This window comes from Lycorma delicatula, chromosome 10 (genome assembly GCF_047948215.1).
Source record: "Lycorma delicatula isolate Av1 chromosome 10, ASM4794821v1, whole genome shotgun sequence".
NCBI lineage: Eukaryota > Metazoa > Arthropoda > Insecta > Hemiptera > Fulgoridae > Lycorma > Lycorma delicatula.
The window spans coordinates 21,468,668-21,494,397 of record NC_134464.1 but is presented as its reverse complement, the minus strand read 5'-3'; the positions used below and the strand labels follow the sequence as shown (position 1 = coordinate 21,494,397).

The 25,730-nt window shown below is 29.9% G+C and overlaps 1 protein-coding gene across 2 annotated transcripts in view; it reads left to right on the top strand.

Moving 5' to 3' along the window:
• Nucleotides 1–25,730, top strand: part of Schip1 (Schwannomin interacting protein 1) — a 109,052-nt gene that overhangs the window by 70,202 nt on the left and 13,120 nt on the right. Inside the window, exons 1-4 of one of the 2 annotated variants that reach the window (XM_075377940.1) lie at nucleotides 4,431–5,293; nucleotides 6,487–6,604; nucleotides 17,118–17,266; nucleotides 22,574–22,777. In XM_075377940.1, coding sequence (XP_075234055.1) covers nucleotides 4,886–5,293; nucleotides 6,487–6,604; nucleotides 17,118–17,266; nucleotides 22,574–22,777 — 879 coding nt within the window. In that variant the 5' untranslated portion in view covers nucleotides 4,431–4,885. Of the gene's footprint in view, nucleotides 1–4,430; nucleotides 5,294–6,486; nucleotides 6,605–17,117; nucleotides 17,267–22,573; nucleotides 22,778–25,730 lie in introns of those variants that run through there. The other variant, XM_075377941.1, reaches the window with a different exon arrangement.

The window sequence follows — 25,730 nt, the reverse complement described above, 5'->3', positions numbered from 1 at the left end:
TCTTAAGTGAAATCTTAAATGCTTTCATTGAGGACATAAATTGGTAAATAACTCTTACATACACAATTTACAATTTTTATATCATTTAGAATAATAGTGAAAAATTCTTAAAAGAAAAAAAAAATATATTTATATATATATATATATATATATATATGTATCCCACAGGCAACGAGTTTGACACATCTGATCTGATGGGATCATTTTAATTGCTCAAAGAGTTGTTAATCAATCATCATCTGCCTTTAGGCAAGACCCGTGTACTATGTTCATCTCCATATTTCTTTATTCCAAGCTAAACTTTTTAGATCATTATAACTCCTGTTAAGAGGTCCAGTTAATCAGTCACGATTTCAAAATTATTGTATATTTACTTCTTAAATAAATTTCCCATTATCTTTTATAAATATAAGATTGTAAACAAAGAAAGAAATATATTCATTCACATTCATATCATAATTTTTAGCTATTGGTTGCAGATTTCATCAGAGAATTGCTTTGTAATAGATTTTTCAAGGTTTTTACCCTTTGTTTTATGTCAGATTGGTGAAGATATTAAGTGCTAACTAAATGAGGATCTGGTCGAACAGTTTATAGATCAATTGAATATTCCCATTTGCTATAAAATTCCAGAAAAAGATGCAAATTTCCCTTAAAGAACCCTGAGTTTGGTCTCAGTGGCTCTTTATTACTAGAGGAACAGGAATTTGAGTATTATATATATTTGAGCTGGTCAACGTAAAGTCATTAATTGTATGCTGAAGAAATCTGACCTCCTAAAGAATTGTGGGTGCACATTTTTTTGCACAAGGTCATTGTGCAAATGCCTCATTTAACTATTCTGTTCTCTAGATCTTTTTTTTCTCTACTCCCACTGTTCTCTTATCCTTTTATACTTAGTGTTTTTGAACACCCCAAGGTATGACCAAAATTCATATTTTGGTCAGATCCATGGTATCACTGGATATCCATGATGGTCACTGGATCCATGATATCCAAACCTTGGTATTTTTCGTGTTTGATAGGAGACTTATCTATAGATCTGTCAGGCAATTCTTTCCTATTTGATTGATGATTGTATAAAATGTCCAAACTTGAATTAAGGTGCCTATAAAATAAAGCTGGCCCTCTTAAATCCCATCATGTTTCATTGAGTGTGAAGATATTAAATAATAAAAAACATTTGTAAGTGTTTATTTATTTTACTATGAAAACCGAAATTTAATGTGAAAACCCCAATGGACCTTGATGACTAAATGTAAAAACATAATGTCATATGTATTAGAGAAATGTGAACTTATTTGATATTCACCTATGTCTTTTTTAATAAAATACCTTTACATAAAACCATTATTTCTGTATCCTTACAGATTTACAGAATACTATTTAAACTTAATTGGAAAGTGAATCAGTAAATTTGGAAAGTAATCAGTTAAAAAATATTAAAGATTTTAATCACAGTTTAAAACTAATCACATATTTTTATCTTTATATAATATATAATTTTGAATATAAGTGTTTTTCTTATGTATATCTTCCAAAATATCTTCACTCATATATAAAATTAAACAAATTACTATGTTTGATGAATTATTCCTTAACTTATGGCACTGATAGGACTGATTTATGTAACACCCTTTTTACCCAAATGTACCGATTCATAATAGTGTAAAATTAGTTAACTCATGTAGTTTCATACTTAATGTTTGTTGCCTCAAAATACCACAATCTTCATCTCATCTTTGACAAACCCATTTGTAAATTTTGAAACATTGTACTTCAGTAAAAATTATGAATCCATTAAAACATATATTTCACCACCTTTTGTTTTTCTTCAATCACTATAATTATAAATACAATATTACACGTGTGCAAAAGCAAACGTTTATATCTTTTGTCAGCCTTTTATTTCTTATGTAATATAAAATAAACTGACAGAAAACAATTTAAATGATTTGATATTATTTCTGTAGACTCAAAATTAGGTATTGTGTTTCTAACAATAAACAAATTCTTTTAAAAATAACTTCCCAGCACCTGAGACTCCCTCTAGAAAAGGAGTGTTTGCATCCTCCAAACAATATGGCTCTATCATGGAAAGAACTTTGAGGGACAGACTAAAGGGGAATCACATCGGGAAAACGAACCTCATATGTGGACAGTCTCCCAAGGTTAGTCCTGGTTAACTAATTCTTCTCCGTCTAAAGGATCGGAACGCAATATAATTTCTTTTTCTGTTTATTCTCCAGAACCACCGTAAGGTATTACTTTAGAGGTACTACTTTCATACATGTTATGTATGAATGTATATGAGGTGTAGTCTTGTACAGTCGCAGGATGACCATGCCTGAGATGTGTGGTTATTTGAAACCCAACCACCAAAGAACACTGATATCCATAATCTAGTATTGAAATTCATATAAAAGTAAATTGCCTTTACTAGGATTTGAGTCTTAGAACTTTTGACTTCAAACTGCACTTATTTTTCAAATGGAAATGTTAAAATTTTCAGTTGACTAAATATTACTATCTCTATTAACCACACATCTCAGGAGTGGTCAACACTGAGACTGTACAAGACTACACTTCATTTAGATTCATACATATCGTCCTCTAAAGTAATACCTTACGGTGATTCCAGAGACTAAACACAGAAAAAGAGAGTATTGTAAGATCAGCCATTCTAATACCATAACAACAAATGTTTTTCATGTTAGTAAGAAGTACTGAACTAAATCAGATTCTTTACTATGATAAAGGATTTTTTACTGACTTTTTTTTGGAGGAAACTACTTATTTTATTTAAATACTTTAATTTTTTGTTGTATTAGTATTTCCATTAATACATTAAGATGGAAATTTTAATAAAAATCATCTATATTTAATGAAGATGATGAGTTAGCCAAAAAAATAAATAAATAAAAAATACTAATTTTATATCATGAATTGCAAACAATATCTTAGAGGCGAAACATCGTAATATGGTTCTAATAGTTTTAATGTAGCAGAACTGTTCAGCTGAAGAATTATCTGCTGATAATGTTCAATTTGCCTACATCAAATTGGGTTTTAATATAAAAATAGGTGAAGTTTATTTATTAAATAGCAAATACTAAATTTTTCAGTGAGATAAGCACATCAGTTCCAAATTAAATCACCAACAAATTACCTTTAACACTGATCAGTAGTAGTTGCTTTCTGAAGTTCTTGGATCGTAAAAACAATCATATTTTAAAATTAAGAAAGAAAATTAAATCAGCTGAAAAAAGTAGATCCATATAGTAAATGGAATAGTTTATTTATTTATTTATTTATCAACAGGCTGACTGTCAGTGATTGTAACTCTACTTTTTAATAAGAACAGTTTTGAAGCATATGAAAAATGCCATGCTGTTCTTCAATAGAATCCAGAACCTATCAGCTAAAAGGCATGATCACTACCATTTATCCATAGGAGTATGGCTGATGGTAGCATACCTGAATAATAATATTAGTCATTTGTTAAAAGGAAGGAACATTAAAAATAACTGATTATTACACTCCCACAATTCCTACAATTATCGCACAGTAGAAAAAAAACTATAAATTATTAAAAATACTTATGTATTTAGCTTATATTTGTACCTAGTTAAGTTGTATTTATATATTAAAAAAAAAAATTATTTTAAAAATATTAATTTTTAAAAATTGCCCATCATAGAATTGCTAAACTATGTGAACTCATAAAATTAAACTAAAGATAAAACTAGTCACTCTCTCTCAAAAACAAGCTCTTTTAATCATAACTAGTTTTAGAGAAACTTGTAAAAGTTATTAATCTGTTATTCCGGCTGATGGCTAATTTACTGTAATTTGTTTTTATTTTATTTTTTTTATTTATGGTGCATATGAAATATGCTAAATCCTTCTCAGAAATCAAACCAAGGACCATTTTAACAAGAAACATTACATTGTCACTACATTGCCTGGCTGACTGAGTGATATTAGTGGCTTCATTTTACACTACATTTAAATTTGTTTTATTTTATCTGTATAGATACGCATATTTGTAATTTTTTCCGTAGTGTTCTCAGGGATTGAAGTGAGAGTAACAATTATTTTTTCTTCTGCTATCTGTTGAACTTTTGTTAAATAAAGATTTGACATTCTGGTATATATGTTTTTAAAACCGGTTGTCATGAAAGTTGTTCACTGACAGTGGCAAGATAAAAAATCATTGACGTATCACTAGACCACTCCACATTGTCACTGCTAATTAATATACTGAAATTATGAAGTGAAATGGTGCTTTATACATTTTTCTTTGTTAATTTGTTATTTTTACAAAGTGTTATTAAATTCAATAAATAGTGATTGTATGCAAAAACTTTTTCAGTATTTAAATCCGAATGCTGGTAGTTTTTATTTTTAGATTTGTAAAGTTGCCGGCCTGTTAAGTGAAGCAATACTATTAATGTTGTGAATTAGTTATAGTTAAATTGTTATTTCTTATAAGTTTGTGGATCTTCTGTTTCCTTTGCTTAAGTTCTTTAACTCTTATTACAGTTTTGTTTTATGTAATGTGTAACGATTTTCGTGTTGTCTTTTTACCCGTCCATTTTATTTAATATTAGGTTATGTTGACAAACAATTGGATCAATGATTAGTTAACGTATTTTTTAAATGTTATATTATGTTTGTAGCGTAGTTTTTAGTAAAGCATTATCATTTTCGTAAAACATAAATATTTCTAAAAAATATATAAATCTATAAAGGTAATGAATGTGATTTGCAATACCTAACCTTTTTTTTTACAATATTCAATAGTTGTCTTTGCAACGGTAATTAAATGCCTGTACTTATTTCAGTGAAATATTTCTACTAAAATACTTTATCCAAGAAAGTTATGTTTGAAAGTTTTGTTGCAAATTTAAAATCTCAAACTAATAAAGGTCTGTCCGATTCTGTTGAAACTTTAAAAGGGAAAACGAATCGTTTATCTGAAACATTTAGTCATTTAAAGTCTTCTTTAATACACAAAACCAACAGTCTGTCGTCTTATTTATCATCCGATCTTCCCAGAAGTGATTCTGTGAAAACATGCTCTACTCCAAATTTAGGTTCTGATGAACTTTATAAGTATGATTTAAATAAAGATATATCAAGTGATTATTTTGTAACGTCCAGTGAAAAGTCTGATTATATTTTTCATAATATCCATAGTGAAGACGATGATTTAGATAGTAATGTTCTTGATAAATTTATACGAGTGATTAGTGCTGATGATGAAAGTCCACAGACACCAGGAATTAGAGTAAGAATTTGCTTGTATTATTTTACAATTTTGGAATTATAAATAGTAACATATATATTTTTTTTCTATATATATAAAATTCATTGCCTTCTTTTAAATAGTTAAACCTACAAGATGTAAATTTATACCCAACTACCTAGAAAATATTTTCATATTATAAATGTGTAGGATTTAGATAATTGTTCTCATTTTTCATTAATAGTATTAATTTTTTTTATATTTATTTAATAGTATCATTTCAGTGATGTATGTATGAAATCTGACAATGCTAACTCTTATCTCATTTGCAAAAAATTTCTTTTAAAAATTTGAAAATAATATGTATGTGGTGTAAGAACCTTTTTACCTTAAAAGCCTGTATGAATACGTTTTATAGTTTACAGTATGAAAATCTTAAATCAAATCACAAATTTTCCCCAACAGTGGTTTGTTTTGTTTGAAATTTAACTGTTCGTCAAAAATATTCATATTTTTTTATTGTTTGTCTCTTACAAACATTTTAGATTTAGTAGTGTAGGATAAATTTTGTACTTATTCACACAGCTATCACTTCAAAAAACGTTTTTGCTTACAAAAGAAGTTTTAAAAAAGAGTAATTCATGTGTTTTACATTTGTCTTTGTATAATATTACTGCAAGTAATTTAATATTAATCTTTTAAAGTTAATAAAAGTATGATTGCTATAAACTTACTACATACTTAATCTTTATGTATAAATACTAATTTAGCTAAAGAGATTTTTCTCTAGCCAGGGCATTTTCTCCTTACTTAAAAACATTTATAGAATATTACCAATTTATTATGGTGTTAATTAACATTTCTAATTAATTTATGTAGAATAACTTTCACCTATATTTTATAGGGCTTTGCTTACACATGTGAGTAAAACTGATTAATCCTCATTTATTATCTAATTCAAAATTATAATAATTAAGGTTTATTAAACTGAAGCAGCGAAAATTGTTTAGTGACATTTATATAATGAGTAAATACATTGTAAAACTCTTAACATGTACATTTAAAAATATTCAAAAATATTATAAACAATAATATTTACAATGTTCAAATACTGTATTATAGATTTAGAGGTTTTACTACTAATGGAGAAACCTAGTGAACAGTCCAAGATCTGCTTTAGGCTAATGATGATTATACTTAAAAACTGGATGAAATAGTTTATTTTTCTGTTGCAGCGACGCAATGATAGAGAGGAAATTAGAAGACGACTTGCTACAGGCTGTGATACAGATGAATATTATGGAGGTGACAGACCTGGAAAAAAGCCAAGTCTACAAGCTCGTCTGCAAAGTGGTTAGTCAATAGTTATATAAATCTACACTACTCTACTTGCAATTAATTCTTTATCTTTATTTTTTTATCCTGTAACATTTTGAACCCCCAAGTCCACAGTTCATGATAGGGTTCTTGTCAAACTTGAGAAGTTCTTCTGTCAAAGAATGACAGAGCTTGTCAATTGATATAAGTAAAATTTCGGATCAATTTTGCTTGTACGTGCAATATTAAAAATAATTTATATATATATATATATATATATATATTACTTCTTTTGTATTTTCCATTACTATTTCTAATAGTAAAGTTTGTATTCATTGACTTAATAAATTTAACAAAAAAATTTCATTACATTGGGTCAATCCTTTTGAAGTATCCAAAAAAAAAAACATAACCTGGTTACTTGACCAATTCAAAAAAAATTGAAACTTACCCACTTGTTCCTACTTTTCTCAGGACCTTAAAACTATTTTTTTTTTTTTTTATTTTTTTTTTTTTATTTAAGCAGTTTACCTGTGGCGGCCATTTTTGTTATGGTGTGAACATCTATTTTTGTGATTGTAAGGGTTTACGGAAAAAATCATAACTAAAAAACTATTGGTGCTTACGTATTAATGCCACCGCAGCTACAGCTTTATTTCAAAACAAAGTAGTTAATTGGATTTCTAGTAAGTACCAACCTACCCTTGCCAACCTCGACTAATTAACAGTAGTGTTTTGATTATTTAAATAATAAATAATATAATTTAACCAAACTTAATCTACGCTCGCTTTAAACCTATTTAAGTATTTATTAAATAAATACTCAAAAAATTACGGTGTTAATTAGTCAAGGTTAGCGAGCGAAGGTTAAGTTTGGTTAAATTATATTTATAAAATAAATAAATATAAATAACCATTTATTAAAATTAATAAAGAGACTGTTTGAATCTATGTTAACTCTATATCGGCCCATTTTCCATCGAAATCCGATTGACTACTTTGTTTTTAAATAAAGCTGTAGCTGCGGTGGCGTTAATACGTAAGTACCAAACTATTGATCCTGGAAGGATGAAACAAAAAGTAATTTATTCATGTTTTCTCAAGGTAAAAGATTGGTCCAGTGGTTTAATTACCTATCTCTCTTCTTTCTATGAGAAAATTACCGATAAAGTTGAACATGAAAAATGGTGAAATCAGTGAAATTTCACTTTTGTTAATCTTTTTCATGAGGTAGGAATAGCATACACAGTTTGTATTATATTTTTTTATATGTAGGTCTATGTTAGTAATTTTACCAAAGTAATATTAATGGTGATATACTTACCCCTAAATTTTTATGAATTTTTGAAAACTAATTTTTTTTTTTAATTCAAATTTTGGCTTCAAATAACTGTGATGGGATTGGTGATAAAATTCTCAAATTTGCACAACGTACAATGTTTTTGTAGATGTTTATGGCAAATAAGAAAGTTTCTTGTGTATTCTACTAATAAAAAAGTTATAACTTCTCAAAAATCATGAAAAACCAGTTAAAGGCGATGCCATTTTGATTTACTAAACAAGTGCTCCAGGGGGTTTTTTTATCATCTTTGCACTTTACATTTTTTATATTTAGCCCCTATGTTGTTGAAGTTGGCATTTCAATTTTTTTTAAATTATTAATGATAGATCGTAATTCAATGATAACTTAACCAATACCAGTAATCTAATACAATTTGATTAAAAAATTCTTGTAAAACTTATCAAAACTGAGATTTCAATGAGTAGTCTACATCTTTTTCAAGAATTCATTTTTATTTTTATTTTGTTTTTTTTTATAAACACTATCAAATAAAAAATAAATTGTAGCAAAATTTTAATTATTCTTCAATGAAATGGCCTGTTTTTGTATCAATGGAAGTATATTATTTAGTGTGGTTAACTGTGATATCTCTTCTGATAATTCTCTTAAAATTGTGTGAGAATGACCAGTCACTGTAGTTAGTTCAAGTGAAGTCAACTTTCTCAGGACTTTGCAGATCGATACCCACACTTTGTCTTGTTGAGACTTTTGAAATGAAATGTGTTCCAGCTGGGTGAAAAAAATGAGCCTTCACATCGTAATTTTCGAGGCTAATACCTACCACTTCTATTCACCACTAATTGTCATAGACACAAGCAATAGTCTTTTTCCTTAAATGAAAGTGTTACAATACTTAACACAGGATGGTCTTCATAGTCCTTGGAGTATGAAGTAAAGTAACATCTTACAATGCCTTCTGACACAGGAACATACTTGTGGTAGCTACTAGTACCAACAACTCTTTCACAGTAGTTAAAATGGTTTTTTAGAGTTTCCGAAATCTTATCTGATTTAATCAAAAAATATTTTATGTTTTTCAGCTTGTGATTACAAAATAAATATATTTCATCAATGTTTAATATCTGACTGTATAATGACCTTTGCAGACTTGCCTTGCCACGTCTTGCTTTGTTGTTCCTCCCACACCATCATAGGCATTTTTCCCATGGGATGATCCAAAAAAGTGCCATTCAGCTTCAAGGTGTTTTTTTCGTGACTGTACAAATCAGCAAAATTCTTTAATTTTATACTGACTTGAAGCACCATCAGTAAAATAGATTAGTTTTTTAATGTTCTCATGTACTTCCTAGCTCTTTGTTCTGCTGAGAAAAAATACTTTTGAAACAGTTAACAACAAAGAGATTTTCCAGGAATTAAATTTAAATTTGGAAAAATGTGTTCTTAAGCACTTGCTCTGATGTTCATCGTCGTAAAATTTTTCTTAACTGTTATTTATGAGTTCTCAAAGGGTCACAACAGACCTATCCAGTCAGACGACTGAATTTTTACAAAAACCTTTTTCATGATATTTACAAACAGTAGTGACTGGTGCTGTATCTAACCTTGATCTTTCCATATGCTCACCGAATGTACTCCCTCATTTTAATTGGTCGATTTGTGATGACTATCACGGCAGTGATCATAGACCAATTATTATTAGTTTCGGTGTAGACTGCGAGATTAAAAGAATGCCACGGAGATGAATTGTTGAAAAGGCAGATTGGAACGGATACTGTAAAGCATTCCAATCTCAGTATGACGATGGAGCGAACATCCTCGACCAATATTCTTCTTTTACGTCCATGATACTTAAGAATGCCAACAGGTATATCCCACAAACATCGGGTAATCCTAGACGTCCTTTCGTTCCATGGTGGAACGATGAATGCAAAATTGCTATTAGGAATCGACGGCAGGCACTACGTAAATTTAATCGTAGGCCCACAACAGAACATCTAAATTTATACCGCAGGGCTAGAGCGGTGTGCCGTCGAGTATTCTTGGACGCTAAGAGGAATTCATGGACGAAATACGTGAGCACTATCTCGCGCACTACTTCCACGTCTACTGTATGGAAGAAAATTCGTGCAATCTTCGGATCACCGAAACAATCTATTCTTGGTCTTATTGATGAAGGAGAACTCCTTTCATCATCCTCGGAAGTGGCAAATAGTCTAGCAAAATCTTTCCGCTCGGTGTCTCTCACCTCATCATATAATTACGATTTTCAACGGTACAAGATACAAATGGAGGTGTTGTCGTTAAACATTGGTGATTCGGTTGGTGAATTAAACACTCCATTCGTATTTAAAGAATTGTTACATGCACTTAAAAATTCACGGGACACTTCCCCTGGACCGGACAACATTCGCCTTTCCATGCTTTCACACCTTCCTAATTTGGCACTACAACAACTTTTGAATATTTTCAACGGTTTATTCTCCGAACAAGTCTTCCCACCCGGCTGGTCAGAAGCATTTATTATACCAGTACTAAAACCTGGTAAAGACCAGAAGAACCCCTCAAGCTATCGCCCTATTTCATTAACAAGCGTTTTGTGTAAAATAATGGAGAGAATGGTAAACCGCAGACTTACATGGTACTTGGAGAAACATGGCTTTCTATCTCCAGAACAGTGTGGTTTTCGACAAGGACGATCTTCCATTGACCATTTAGTGTCACTAGAAACAGCCATACAAAACGCTTTCCTCAATCGGCAACACCTCGTCGCTATCTTCTTTGATATAAAAAAGGCGTATGATACAGCCTGGCGACGTGGTATTCTTAACACTCTCCAAAAATGGGGAATCAAGGGCAATATGCTTGCTTTTATCCGGGGATTCATAAATCACCGAACGGCTCGTGTTCGTGTAGATGATTCGCTCTCAGATAGTGTCATCTTAGAGAATGGAGTGCCCCAAGGTAGTGTATTAAGTGCCACCTTATTTTCTGTAGCCATAAATGATATTACCAAATGTGTTCAGGCTCCTGTCTCATGCTCTCTATTCGCTGACGACTTTGCTATCTACATTGCAAGCCGTTCGGCACCCACAGCAGAGAGACTACTGCAGAACACTATATATCACCTTGAAGCTTGGTCCAGGATTACTGGTTTCACATTTTCATCCGAAAAAACAAAATGTGTAGTTTTTTCTCGGCTACGAAACCCTTCTATTCCGCAAATTTTTCTGAACGGTGAGACTATTACTATCTCTAATTACGTTAAGTTTTTAGGTTTAATTTTTGATAGTCGTCTTACTTGGGTCAAACATTTAAAAGAATTGAAAACAAAATGTTCCAAAATTTTAGACATGATGCGAGTCCTTACTAACACCAAGTGGGGAGCCGATAGATCATGTATGATACATTTTTACTATTCCTTTGTTCGCTCCCGTTTAGATTACGGTTGTGTGGCCTACTCATCAGCTCGTCAAACCGTGCTTAAAATGCTGGATAGTGTACATCATGCTTTCCTTCGGCTTGCTACAGGCGCGTTTAGATCAAGTCCTGTCGCAAGCTTACTTGTAGACTGTGGTGAACCATCACTTTGGGATAGACGAGACCAGCTCTTATTATCTTATTTTGCTCGTCTCAGAGGACAGCCAAATCACCCGGTTCTTGAGTCAGTCCTTAAAAATCCTAATCTAGGAAAGTATGAGGATCATCCACGACGTACTGCACCTGTAGGTATCCGTACCTGGCGTCTGCTGCAGCATATAAATGTTGACACACCGTCATTCTTTCCTATGTACCCTTGCTCATATCCTCCATGGGGAATAAACCTCATAAATTTTAATTTTGACCTGACTACATGTAATAAACAATCAACACCATCTATCGTCTTTCAGCAGATGTTTCAATGTGTTCTCTCCAAGGCGAAACCAGACGCGGTTGTATACACTGATGGATCGAAACAAAACGATACGGTTGGGTGTGCTTTTGTTGTCAATGAGAGAACTTATATGTTTGGTCTCCCCAGTATTACGAGTGTGTTTACCGCTGAACTATATGCTATAAATAAGGCTCTAAACATCATTAACCCTAAATATAGAAAGATTCTTATTTGCAGTGACTCGTGTAGTGCTCTCCAAGCCTTAAAGAACTTTTATTCCAAACATCCTATCGTCATTGAAATTTACAACGCAATCGCTGAGTTGAATAATCGCAACACAGAATTAAGTTTTTGCTGGGTCCCTAGCCACGTAGGGATTCCAGGTAATGAACATGCAGATTCCGCTGCCAAAGAAGCATGTAACCAGCCTCCTTTCACCACCCGAGTTGCTACTTCTGATTTCATTAACTATGTAAAACAATTATTAAGAACAAGGTGGCAAGGTGATTGGACAGCTACTGTTGATAATAAACTCCGTCAGATTAAAGATTCTGTGTTACCATGGAACTCCTCATACAGAAAACCCCGGCGTGAGGAAGTAGTACTCTGTCGATTGCGGATAGGACACACGAGAGTCACACACGAGTACCTGTTTACAAGAGGACAACCACCTCTATGCGCAAGATGCAACTGCCGCGTGACTGTGCGCCACATACTCGTGGACTGCATATGTTATGCGGCATTGCGTCGTAAATTTAAAATTCCTAGTAACATCCGTGGTATCTTGCGTGACGATAAGGAGGTTTTAAACCGCATGTTTATATTTTTACGTAGTATAGGGTTAATGCAAAAAATTTAATAAGTATGTATTCTTTAGTAATTGTATGTATTGTCCTATGTATTGTTTTGTTATCCGAGTAGGGAGCCTTTTACACTCTCTATCGGATTTTTTTGTTTTTTTTTGTATGTTTTTTAAATTCGTCTGTGATATTAGTTATAAGATTTTTGTGATATTAGTTTTAAGTTTTATCTCCTTTTTTAGTTTTAAGTTTTATTTATTTTTAATGATAGTTTTTAACATAGTTTTAAGTTTTATTTATTTTTAATGTGATAGTTTTTAACATAGCTTTAAGTTTTATTTATTTTTAATATGATAGTTTTTAACAGAGTTTTAAGTTACATATTAGTGTTTTAGTTATCCGAGAATGGGCCTTTTACACCCATTCCGGATTTTGTTTCTGTGATAGTAGTTTTAAGTTTTAATTTTATCTAAAAACCTAAAATTATTTTTATTTATTTATTTATGTATTTATTTATCTATTTATTTATTTTCCGGGCGATGATAACGTTCAACCGTTTTTCGCCCATAAAAAAAAAAAAAAAAAAAAAGTAGTGACATCTGAATTAACACATTAAGAAATAATTTGTTGGTTTTCATCACTAAATTCACAAATTTTAATGAGTTCTTTTGATACTGTACCATACACTGTTTTATGATATTCATCATTCACATAAATTCCTATGGAACATTGTTCTTCCATTGTTTTATGTGAAATTACTTGAAAATAATGTAAAAATTTAACTGATTTTAACATTTGCAAATATAATATTAAGTAAAACTTATTTTTTTAATAAACACTTCTAAACACAGGATGAAATTTGAGACACTGTTAAGATATGAACAGGTCATTGACTAATGTCAGACTAACCAGTCTGTAACTGCAAAGCTAAATGATGCAATAAGCGTAAATGAGCATGTTATAACATGAATTTTCCTGATGACTGGAAGTGACTTCAAGCACTTGTTATAACATGAACACTGCAGTTGAATGGTTCAAACAAGTCTACTTCAACTATAGTAATAAGCATTAAAATATTAAAGTGCCAAGAAGACAAGAAACCCCCTTGGACCACTTAGTAGGTCAAAAAGGTATTGTTTTAACAGGTTTTTCATGGTTTCTGAGAGGTTTATAACTTTTATTATTATTATAACACACAAGAAACGTTCTTATTTGCCATAAACATGTACAAAAACACTGTATGTTGTGCAAATTTGAAAATTTTATCACCAATCCCATCAGAGTTATTTGAAGCCAAAATTTGAATTTAAAAAAAAATTATTTTCAAAAATTCATAAAAATTTAGGGATAAGTATATCACCATTAATATTTTTGGTAAAATTACTAACATAGACCTACAAATAAAAAAATAATTCAAAGTGTGTATGCTGTTCCTACCTCTTGAAAAAGATTAAAAAAAGTGAAATTCACTGTTTTTCGTGTTTAACTTTATTGTTAATTTTCTCATAGAAAGAAGAGAAAAAGGTAAATAAACCACTAGCATCTAAAATGAAAACCGCTAGCCTAAAATTTGAATAAATTGCTTTTTGTTTCATCCTGCCAGGACCAATAGTTTTTTAGCTATGATTTTTTCTATAAACCCTTAAAATCACAAAAATTGATGTGTGCACTGTAACAAAAATGGCCGCCACAGCTTAAATAAAAACTTTAAAAAAATAGTTTTAAGGTCCTGAGACATGTAGGAAACAAGTGGGTAAGTTTCAATTTTTTTTGAATTGGTCAAGCAACACTCTTGAGTCATTTCAAATGGATTGACCCATTTACAGTTTTGGGTGTAGTTTTGAACAAGCCTTTTAAAGATAATACTAAAAAAAATAACTACTGGCTGTGAAGCATTCATCAGTTAACTCCTACTGGAAAAATAACAAAGCTTTCTCTTAGCTATTGCTTGAGTGTACTCTTATTATTATCACCAGTTAGCATTGACCAGGATTTAAAAAATGTAGCATTAACAGTACATTAGATGGAATCAAAAATGATATTCTATGGGTAAAAGAATCAAATAATGAAAACAACATTTTATCTTAGTTGGTAGTGGTGATTATGATAGCATCAATTCAAATGTTCATGTGTTGTGCGTGGAATTTTGTGAAGTAGTGAATTTTTTTAATGAAAATATAGAAAAACAATTCAAATAAAAATTTAAAACTTGCAATCCTTATTATTTTAAATATTTCTTACTAAAAATCGGTTTTTTTTTTATTATGATGCTTGTTAGGTCTAAAATTTAAGCAAGTATGTATAATATAAAATAATTTTTTATTAATGTGTAATTATGTGTAATAGATTTCAAAATTAATTTCTTATGGTGGTAAAATTTTATTTGGTGTAAAAAATGTTCTATGCACTCTTTTTCTGAAAATTAAATTCAAAAATGGGGATTGACATATGTTTGAGCTACTATCATATGTTCAATAAAGAACCACACAAAAATTGTTCATTGATGGGATAAACTATAGAGAAATTGGTAGCCTATTGTAGCAGTCAGGTCCAGGATGACTATTAGTATCTATCTGGTGAGACATTGAAGCTGTGTGAAAAAGTTATTTGCGTAGCGTAAAAAAAATTTATATAGAAATGTTCTGAAGATATAGGTGTTCCAAAAACAACTGTTTGTGAAATTTTTAAAAACCTACACTTTACTATTTATAAAATTAAGGTGGTACGTAAAATTGTTCAGTAGGACAAAATTATATAATTTAATAGTACTACTCATATTTTGGACAGGTTAGATCACGATGGCGAGTTTTTAGACAAGTTTATCTAAAGCAATGACATTAAGGTTTTTGTTTTGCATTTAGTACATTGACATAATTTCAACACAAGATTACTTCTTTTTGCTTGAAAAATTGCAATGACAAACAGTTTCCAGGCTTTGTAAGAAGTGTATAGTTCTCAAATACTGGAAAATTCTATCCTTCAGTTAGACAGAACTTATCCACATTTTTCCACATTCATGCGAATTATCTAAATGAATCATTTCTTCTGCAATGGGTTGGAGAAGAAGGCTAGATAGCTTGGCTTCCATGGTCTTCAGGCCTTATAACTTTGGATTTTTATTTGTGAGGTAATTTAAAGACACAAGTGATCTCTGTTCAAGTAAGCAATTTATACCATTTAAAGATGTCTGCTGGGTAACTAAAGAAGCAGATATCTAATTCTAATGAAAAAGTATAATTTTTGTAGACTTTCTCTTCATTTGATGAATGTTTTATGTCTCTTGTTTTGCTTCGTTCCAAAACCATTTCCATTATTTTACAAACACTCTGTATAAGCTGAAATATTCATTCTTAATCTGGTAATTTTTTAATATTGTTTTTCAATCTTGTGCATTTTATCCAGGCAGTAGCAGCTCTTGAAATTTAATTTTTAGTCTTTGCTTATTCCTTTCAAGTCAAGGAATAATGTACTGTTTACCCCTGAATATGTACACTTTTCACCAGTGAAAGAAGTACAGAAATCAATCCGGTATTGTTTGAGCTCACTATGTGTGATTACATATATAAAAAGTATTTAAACTTGCACAAATACTAAGTATGTATTGCAGTGTAGTTACAGTTAATAATAGCTTTGAAACATAAGGTGAGGGATTGGCTCATGGTTGTCTAAACAGAGTATGTATACAACGAAGAAAGATTTATGTTAAAGAAGAAATAATGTTTATTCTTAAATTAAAGCATATTTTTATTTATTTTGTGGTTGATGAAATTACACAGAAGCGTTGAAGCTTTATGTGGAATATGGAATTGAAATTTTATAATATTTGAAAAATGCCATGCTTAACCCCGGGATTTGTCCCCATGATCTCCAGATGAAAGGCTGAGACAGTGCCATTCTGCCATGGAGATTGGCAATGATTTGTTTTATATTTTTTTTAATAACAAGTTAATGAAATTTTATGATTTTTATGTTTATTCCAGGTATTAAAGATCTAATTGATAATTATAATTGGCTCCAATTGAATAATAATAGCAACTTTGATTCATTTAACACTAGTAAGATTTTTATATGAATAGTTTGTCTAAAACCAGCAAGTAAAAATACATTCTTTTCAGTTACAGAGCTTTTCAATAAACTATCTCTAGTGTGATTAAGAGAATTTGGCTACAATAAATGTATTACAGATCTTAAATACTGTTAAAATTTGTGTAAAATTGGCTGCAATGATTGTCAGATGGTTATTTTTTCAGTTAAAATTTTATATAAATAATTGTGTTTCTACTAATATATTTATTCTAATAATTTGGAGCAGTTGATAAATAGTGGTAGTTTCAGAGAACATCAAATAATGTGGCAAACATTTATTTTGAAGTTTTGTTTTCTTATGGTATAAACTCCCCATCAAAAAGATTTTAGCTGGGTAAGATAGCCACTACATTTTTTATTATTTTTTTAGAAAGATTTTCATAATCTTGCTTTTTAATATGAGAGTGGTGAGTTTTCAGATTAATAGATTAGGTAACCAGTAAGTACTATTATTGTATTTGTATTTACTCTGAATCTAAACTTTTTCAGGTATGAACTTGCAGATATGTTTTATGAACGAAACAATGTCGGATACTGAATCTCCTGGTTCAGATACTGAACCTTCAAGTGCAGTTGCATCACCTGTAAAAATTAAATCAAACCCAGAACCTCCAAAATCACTAAACTTAACAAACATGGTATGTACTATATAACTATTTTTGTTATAAAGTGTTAAAAATTATTACTTTTTAACCCACAACTGTTGCAAAGTAAAAAAAGGAGTTTTATGTGTTTCACCTATGCGGTTTATGTTCATGATTTTTTCAGTACCTATTGCAGCTACCGAATTTGTTCTTTCACAGAATTATTTGTTTGTGCCCCTGAAGGTTTTGAGCCATAATGTCATTGACTTTTGATATTTTTGATTTTATTCTTTTTAATTTTTTACTTCATTTTTTAATGTCAGGGGTTTTTTAAAAAGTATAATTTTATACTTTGCTGTATAATGTTGAACTATGGCTACAAATTTCCCTATCTTACATAATTAAATTTTTCAAGTTGTAAATAAATTAGTGTATAAGGGTAATATAATTAGTATGTTAACATTTCCTGTTATTTAAGATATTAACTATGCTTTCCTAGTTCAGCTGACTTAACTGAGTTTATTTTTTTAATCTTTTTAATACTGTTTATTTTATTACTATTTAATTGTTGTTCAAGTTGTAAATTGTGTACCACCTACAAAGAAATTCCAAATGCTAAAGTAAACGTTAAAAATAATAAAAAATTAAAAAAAAACATTTTTTTAATTTCAAAGTATAAAGTTTGTTCCAAAAAATAATTGTTAGTAATTTTGCTTTGTTTATGCCCTATGATTTAAAAAATGAATTGGCATAATCTTTTTATTTGTAATTAGTAGAGAATTACAGTAGATGCTATATACTGTACTGATTGTGAAATATTAATCCAATCAACTTTAAAGAAATATTCCAAATTAAATTTTTCCTTGTTAAATGAATTGCAGGATCTTGTTACATATTTTAGAAATGGGTAGAAATTCTTTTTCTTGTTTTATAAAACAAAAAGATTTTACTTGTTAGACTTTCTTTATTGAAACTAACATATTTTTTGTTAATTATTTTTCATATAACTTACATTACTATTCTTTAAAGATATCATGCAATGCCGGACATGGTAAATATTGAGAATTACCTCACAGAAAGGATGAAGGGAAACAAAGGATCAGAGATGGCAACAATTCTTTTAAAGAAGATTCCTTGCATTGCAACTGTTTTTATTATATTATTTGTATGGAAGCGCATATTGATTTTATGTTACTATTGATGTATTCAGCTTGCTGCTATTACTGTAACTGATTTATGTTTTAACTTATTGACTATTCATGTTTAAATCATTTACGTGATGAAAACAAGCTTGCATTTATTCAGTCAGAACATGCTTCAAAACTCAGCCAAAGAGTTCAAATCAGTTGTACCGTAACTTAATTGTAATTGAAATAATCAATAATAATCCCCTTGAAAATAGATAAAAAATGAACTGGATGGAAAAACTGCCATTATAATAATTGAGACCCACTGAACATGTTCATTGATTGTGCTTAGAGTTAAAAATATAGTAGGACGGAATTATTTCACAGTTATGTTTCATTTTATCCTATAAAATTTATCATTAAATAGCTTGTATTTGATTTAAATTCTTTCTGAATATTTTCATAAAGAAAGAGACTGGATTTGTTAATTCTGATTAAATAAAAAATTCTGGTAAAAATAGTTTTTTTGTAAATTGAGAATTTTATATTGATTGCCATCATTACAAATTGAGGATTTTTACCATATAATAGTCTAAGAATTACTTAATGATTGGATAATGCTTATTTATTTTTAAAATGTAATTTTGCAGTTTTAAGTAAAAATATTCAGTTTATTTAATCTTTATTTTATTATATAATGTATTTAACCATAGCTCTGTCATCTTTCTTGTCAGTAGTAATCTTGTTACTGGCCAGCAGTTTTAGAAATAAAGATTTATTATTTGGCCATAAAACTAACAGTATTATATACCAAATTCTTCAGAATAAAATGAAGAGTACAATTGTTTAAAAAAAAAATCTTAATTTTTCCCAAAAAAATGCTTAAAGAAAAAATTTAACTTAAAAAAACAATTTGGGTTTTAATTCTCTTAAAAATTATTTTTTTCTAAAATTAGTTTTTCATTATGTCAAATCTATATGTACCACAGTAACAAAAAATTCTCACTTTTCTCATGTTTACTTCATTTATAAATTTATATTCTTCCCATCTACACTGCTAATCGTTGTTTTCAATTCAGGTTCTGCACATTTTTTCTCTTTTTCTGTTGGATCTCTAGTGATGCATCGACTATTAAATCAATTTCCATGATTACGGCCAGTAAAAAAGGTAATTCATTCTAATTGAAAAACAGGACCTGTTGAATTGTCAAAACCTTTTGCATTGATTTTAGTTGTTTTTGTTGTTATATGCCCATGTTTATTCTAACATGTCTATGATTAAAATTAAAAAACAAAATGTATATCTATGGAATAAGTACTTCTGAAAACTAAATAAAACATAGCACTCTAACGTAGAAACAAAACAAACAAAAACTACATTAATATGGCAAAATATAATGCCTCTGCTTACAATTGTAAACAAAAAGAAGAAAGTAATTTTCTGTTTTAAAACTATTATATTTTACAAAATTTATAGTAGTAATATTAATATACTAATATTACTATTAATGAAACCATTAATATAATTAACAATACTTTAAATTAAAAATAGACAATAACATAATACACGAATTAATAAATCTATTAAAATTTTATATTAAATATAATTATTTCAAATTTAATAATATTACGAGCAGGAGAAGGGTCTCATTATCGGATCACCACTTTCAGCTGTTTTGGCTGACATTTTCATGAATGAATTGGAGGATAGTAGTGTGCACCATATATTTAATAAACATAAAATTTTAATATATAAACGATATGTGGATGACATATTGATGATATATGATCAACAATTTAAAGATGAAGAAGATAAAATAATTGAAGGTATGAACTCCTTAAATAGTGACATTAAATTCACGTTAGGTTGAGAAAATAATTGCATAAATTTTTTGGATATAAAAATTATAATAATAATAAACTTGATATTAACATATATAGGAAACTCACTAAACAGGACACCATAATTCATTTCATCCTTGGAATCAAAAAATGTTGACATTTAATTCATTAATATGCAGAGCTATAAAATATTGAAAACATAACAATATAAAATTAAACATTGTATTAAATAATATCAAACATATAGTTATAACTAATGGATACAATGAAAACCTAATAAATGAATTATATACTAAAATAAAAATTTATATAGAAGATAGTATAAAATTAACAAATAATAACAATAACGGATACAAATATGCTATAACTGAATACAATATAAATTACAAAAAATTCACCAAAATATTTAAATCTTTTGAAGTAAAAACTGCAAAAATTACAACAAATAATAAAATAATTAACTATATAAATAACAGAAATCTTACTGGAATAATAAAATATAACAATAAATTTAATTTAAATAAACAGGGAGTATGTAGTTTAAAATGCGCAAATTGCAATCTGGAATATATCGGGATGACAAATCGATCTTTTACGATTAGAATTAATGAACACATTAATTGCATGAATAAGGGAAATAAAGAAAAACCCAATTTTGCTAGACATTTAGTAAATAATCATAATTACAATCCAGATAATTTTATTAATATTCCAATAACCTTCATAAAACAAACGTTATAGGAAAACATTATATATACCTAAATCATAAAAATTTGATAAATGAGCGAACGAAATTTGAAAATGATGTATTATTCAAACAAATATTAAACAATAACTTTGATTCGTAAGTTGTTATACTCCTTCATACTAATGAACATAACAATTGAGACCTTCATATTGACATAACGATTACATTATTTTTCCTTTTGACGATCAGTTGTTATATTTATAATTTTTTTTTTTAATTCGATTACTATAATTAATGATATTTGAAGTAAATAATTATGAGGATGGATTATTAATCCGAAAGCACTTTAACATACTATTAAAGATTGTTGATAAGTGGAAACTATTATATAAATACGGTAAATTAAAATGTTTTAGTGAATATTATGTTACATGTTGCAGTTTATAGCATGTTACAACAAAATAAAAGTGTAACACAATATCACAGAGTATGATCCTACCATTCTTGTGAAAATATAGTTAGTTAGTGCAGTGCTTACTACAGGTGGAGTTGTATGTCAAGAATTTTCTATCCTTATGTTTTACAGTAAGTTTAAACTTGAACTCATAATGCCTACTAATATAGTGCTATTTTGAATGAACATAATATTTTATTAATAATTTACATCTAATGTATCCATTCTTCAGGTAGATTAATATTTTTCGTTATATATAGATTTTTATTATCTGTTTTTAATCAGTTTCTATGTATAATTTACTGTTATTAATCTTTTTAAGATTCATATTATTCCTCTGTATTGTTAAATTATATTTAAATTTTATTAAATGAATCACCTAGTATAGAATATTGAGATAAGATATATCTTACTTAATTTTTCGTAAAGTACGTTTGCAGGATCCTGCATCCTCAGTCGTGATTGAAATAATTATATTAAATAAACTTTATTTCAATCATGACTGAGGATATGGGATCCTGCGAAGTACTTTCATGGTAAAAATAAGGTAAGATTCGTCTTGTCTCAATATTTTGTTCTAGGTAACTACCTAGAACAAAATATACTGTTAAATTATTAAAATAGGTTTATTTTAATATAATTAAATAAACCTATTTTAATATAATTTAACAGTACAGAGGAATAATATAAATCTTAAAAAGATTAATTTCACGAAAAAAAAGTATTTATATTTATATAAATATACACACACACACACACACACACACCTCTATTATGAAAATTGAAAGCATTCTTTCATTTTATGACTTATTTGAAGAAAAAAAAACTGCTAGGGATTGCGTGACTTTATTTCAAAACAAATTTGTAAAAAGTTATTAGAATAACACTGAACCCTAAAAAAAATTTCATTTTACATCATGGTAGTCAATCTCCTTGGCAATTTCCCTCATTTTGAAAACATATTCCATTGTAAGTTTGAGAAACAAACGTGGTTATTTTTATTTTTAATACTCAGAGTTAAAAACAAAAACTAGAATTATTTGATATAATTATTATTGTTTTTCTATCTTTTAAATAATGCATCTTATGTATAATAAATAATATAATTTAGATAATTTTACTTATTTGTTACTGCTGAATATGTTTCTGTTATTAATAATTTTATGTGTACAATTAATTTTTAGTAATATAATGTTTATTTAACTCTTCTAAGCTAATTCTTGTTTTTTGTTTTTATTTTGTTCTTCCAGTGTGTGAGGGGTGGAACAAGCCTACCTATCACTAATGGTGCAATCAGTGAAGCAGATTTCTTTGCACGACAAGCAAGACTTCAAGCTGAAGCTAGAGTTGCCCTTGCCCAAGCTAAGGATATGGCACACATGCAGATGCAAATAGAACGACAGCGTAGACAAGCAAGCCCAATAACTGATATGCTTAGGGCTAGTCTACATAAGGTACTTTTTTCTGCTTATAATATTACTCGTTACTTAGACTTGGTAGAATGGTATACCTCTGCTGTGGGACCAGTTTATGTAATTGGTTGTCCAGTTTCGACATCTTTTTTTAATTGATTTTTTTTTTCAGAAGAGAGTAGTGGTTGACAAAATTATGAATTTTATAGATTCACAGCAATCAAACTATGTATTTTCTTTCACTAAGAGGCTAAAATACATTCGCATTAAATAATCAAAATATGTCTTAATTGTTCAGTTTCTAAGAAGAAACACACACACAGAATGTTGGTTGGAATAGTATTACATTGAAGAATATTTATTATTTAATCACTGTTTTTTTCATTTTTAACATTTACTTTTCTAAAATATTATGTGTAGAAGTGAAATAGGATTGAAAAATCATCATAGAATTTAGATTATATAATCTGTAACCATTTGCTATATTTTATTTTTTATTAAAACAACAAGATTTTATTCAAAATTTATTTCTTAGTAAAAGTAACTACTGTCATATTATTCAGTGACATTTATTCTTTTTTGTATTTATCCTCAAATTTTAATTAAAATTATAGACATCTTTTAAAGATTTTTTTTTGAAAATTTCACTAAAGGTCTGAAGAAAATTGGTTTCTCATGAAAACCCTTTTTTAGAAGTTATAGAAAGTCTGATTTTTGTTGTAGAAATTCTGAAAACCATTAATCAACAGGAAAGAGGGTTAATATAACTTTTACTTTATTTTTTTCTATTTGCATTTTATGTATGTTGTTCTGGTTAATAGTCCTTTATTAATATTAGAATTAAAGTTCTACTATTTAACATTAGCATTAAAGGTCAATTTTTCTCGTCAAAAAACCCCCCAAAAAAACCATCAAATTTACCCCTTATATAAAGCATTAAATATTTTAGTATGACCACATTCACTAGGGGACTGAAATCCTGGTGTAACTCAATAACAAAGTAACTTAATAACAAAATAACATATTTTTATATGAACTGTTTTCCTTATTTCAAGCTCTAGAATCAGTTACTAAATTAATTTCTCTTTTCTCCTGAATCTGTATATTTCATGAAACAACTTTCTAGCCTTGATGCATATACTCTACATATTATAGTCCCTAGCAAATTCTTATTCTTATATAGATTTTTAATAACAGATGATTGTTGTTTTAACACAGTTGTTTGGGTATGAATTGTATTTTATTTTTTATTAACTTTCTTTACAATTATTCAGTCAGTTACATGAAAATAAAATGTTGAATAAAATTATTTTCACGAAGGATTTTTTCTTTGTCAGAGAAGGGAAAAGCACTTCCAGCTGCCACTTGCCCACACAGATTGCAGATTGCAGTTCAGGCTCTCACCAGCTAAACCCCCCCCCCCCCGTCTCAATAGTAAAGCATGCCCCTGAGTTATGTTGAAAGGAGGGTACCTTTCAACATAACTCAGGGGCGTGCGGAACAACAGTGAATGGTTCAGAGAATCCTGGTAGCATTAACAACAGCAGCAACTCCTGGAGTCCCCAACTACTTTCCTGCAGCCATTAACGTTGATGACCTTCTGCCATCTTAGTCTGAAGAATATCTGTGCTCATGGCAGATATCGCATACCAACAGGTTTCACTCCAAGAGTTTACTATCAGGTTGGCAGTGCAAAATCCTCCATTAATGAATATATCATTGTCTCTCCTTAGCCCATCTGGCACACTGCAAGAAGGTGTATCTAATTTGTCATATAAACTACAGAAAGAGTAGTCACACCCTGTATCTTCTTCTTCTTTTCAATACATAAGCATTGAAGGAAGGCTCCATGGCCTGTCAGAAGTTTATCTACCCATGCCCCCAACAGACCCACCTTTTCACAATCAGGATGACAACATATGTCCAGTGACCAGGATCATCTCACTTCTTGCCGTCTCTCCATTAATAAGAAGCAGATCCGCTGCTTTGTTTTGCCCTTCCATCTTTCCATAGACTCTCTTATTTAGAGGTCTAAGCAGAGTGTCTGGAGGTATTTAGAGTCTGGCAATCATGAAAAGTGCTTTGCTTGAAACGCTTCTGTAATTAGAGGCGATCTGCAGTACTATCTATCCTTCTCTGGATCCCATTAAGCACCCTCTTGCATCTCTCTAGGTTTAGCACATTGTGCCAGACTGGACTCGCATTACGAGCAATAGAACCCACAACAGTGGCCAGGAAATTCCTTCTGGAAGCATAGGAACTTCCCATATTCTTCATAAGCCTAGAGAGTACCATAGCCACCTTTTCCACTTTCTCTACCATTTTGAGAACATGGACTGTGAATCTCCTTCTCCTATCTAGCCCTGTGCCTAGACATTTGACTGCCACAATCAGGCAAATGTCAGACACTCCTAATTGGATAATTTGGGTGGGGGGGGACTTCTCCTACCATCTGGAACTAGAACCTATGTTTTGCCCATGGCCAGCCTCAACCCCTTGTCCTCTAGACATGTTCTTGTGATCTCGACAGCTTGGCTGGACTTGGTCATAGACCATCAGGCGTCTTGTCTATTACAACCAAGAACCACATTATCAACGAACCCTACCAGTTCAGTGCCCTTCAGCCATTTTATCCTGAAGAGACAATCACAGGTTACTTTCCACAGAAGAGGTCCCAGCAGCAAGCCTTGTGACACACCCCTTTCCATGGAACTCAATAGGTCCTTCCTCTGCAGATGCAATTATCCTCCTTCTGGAAAGATAGGCCTGCATCATTCTTCTTAGGTATGTTGAGATATCCCTTCTGTCAAGCTCCTCCAGAATCACTGCCCACTTCACACTGTTGAAGGTGTTTCTAACATCCAAGAACATGATCATAGGCACTTCCTGGTATACGTGGTGCCATGGACCGACCGCCTCCTCAATCAGCATGAAGACCCTCTTCAGCATATCCATAGTAGATATGTTGCCGACTCAAATATGATATAATTAAATG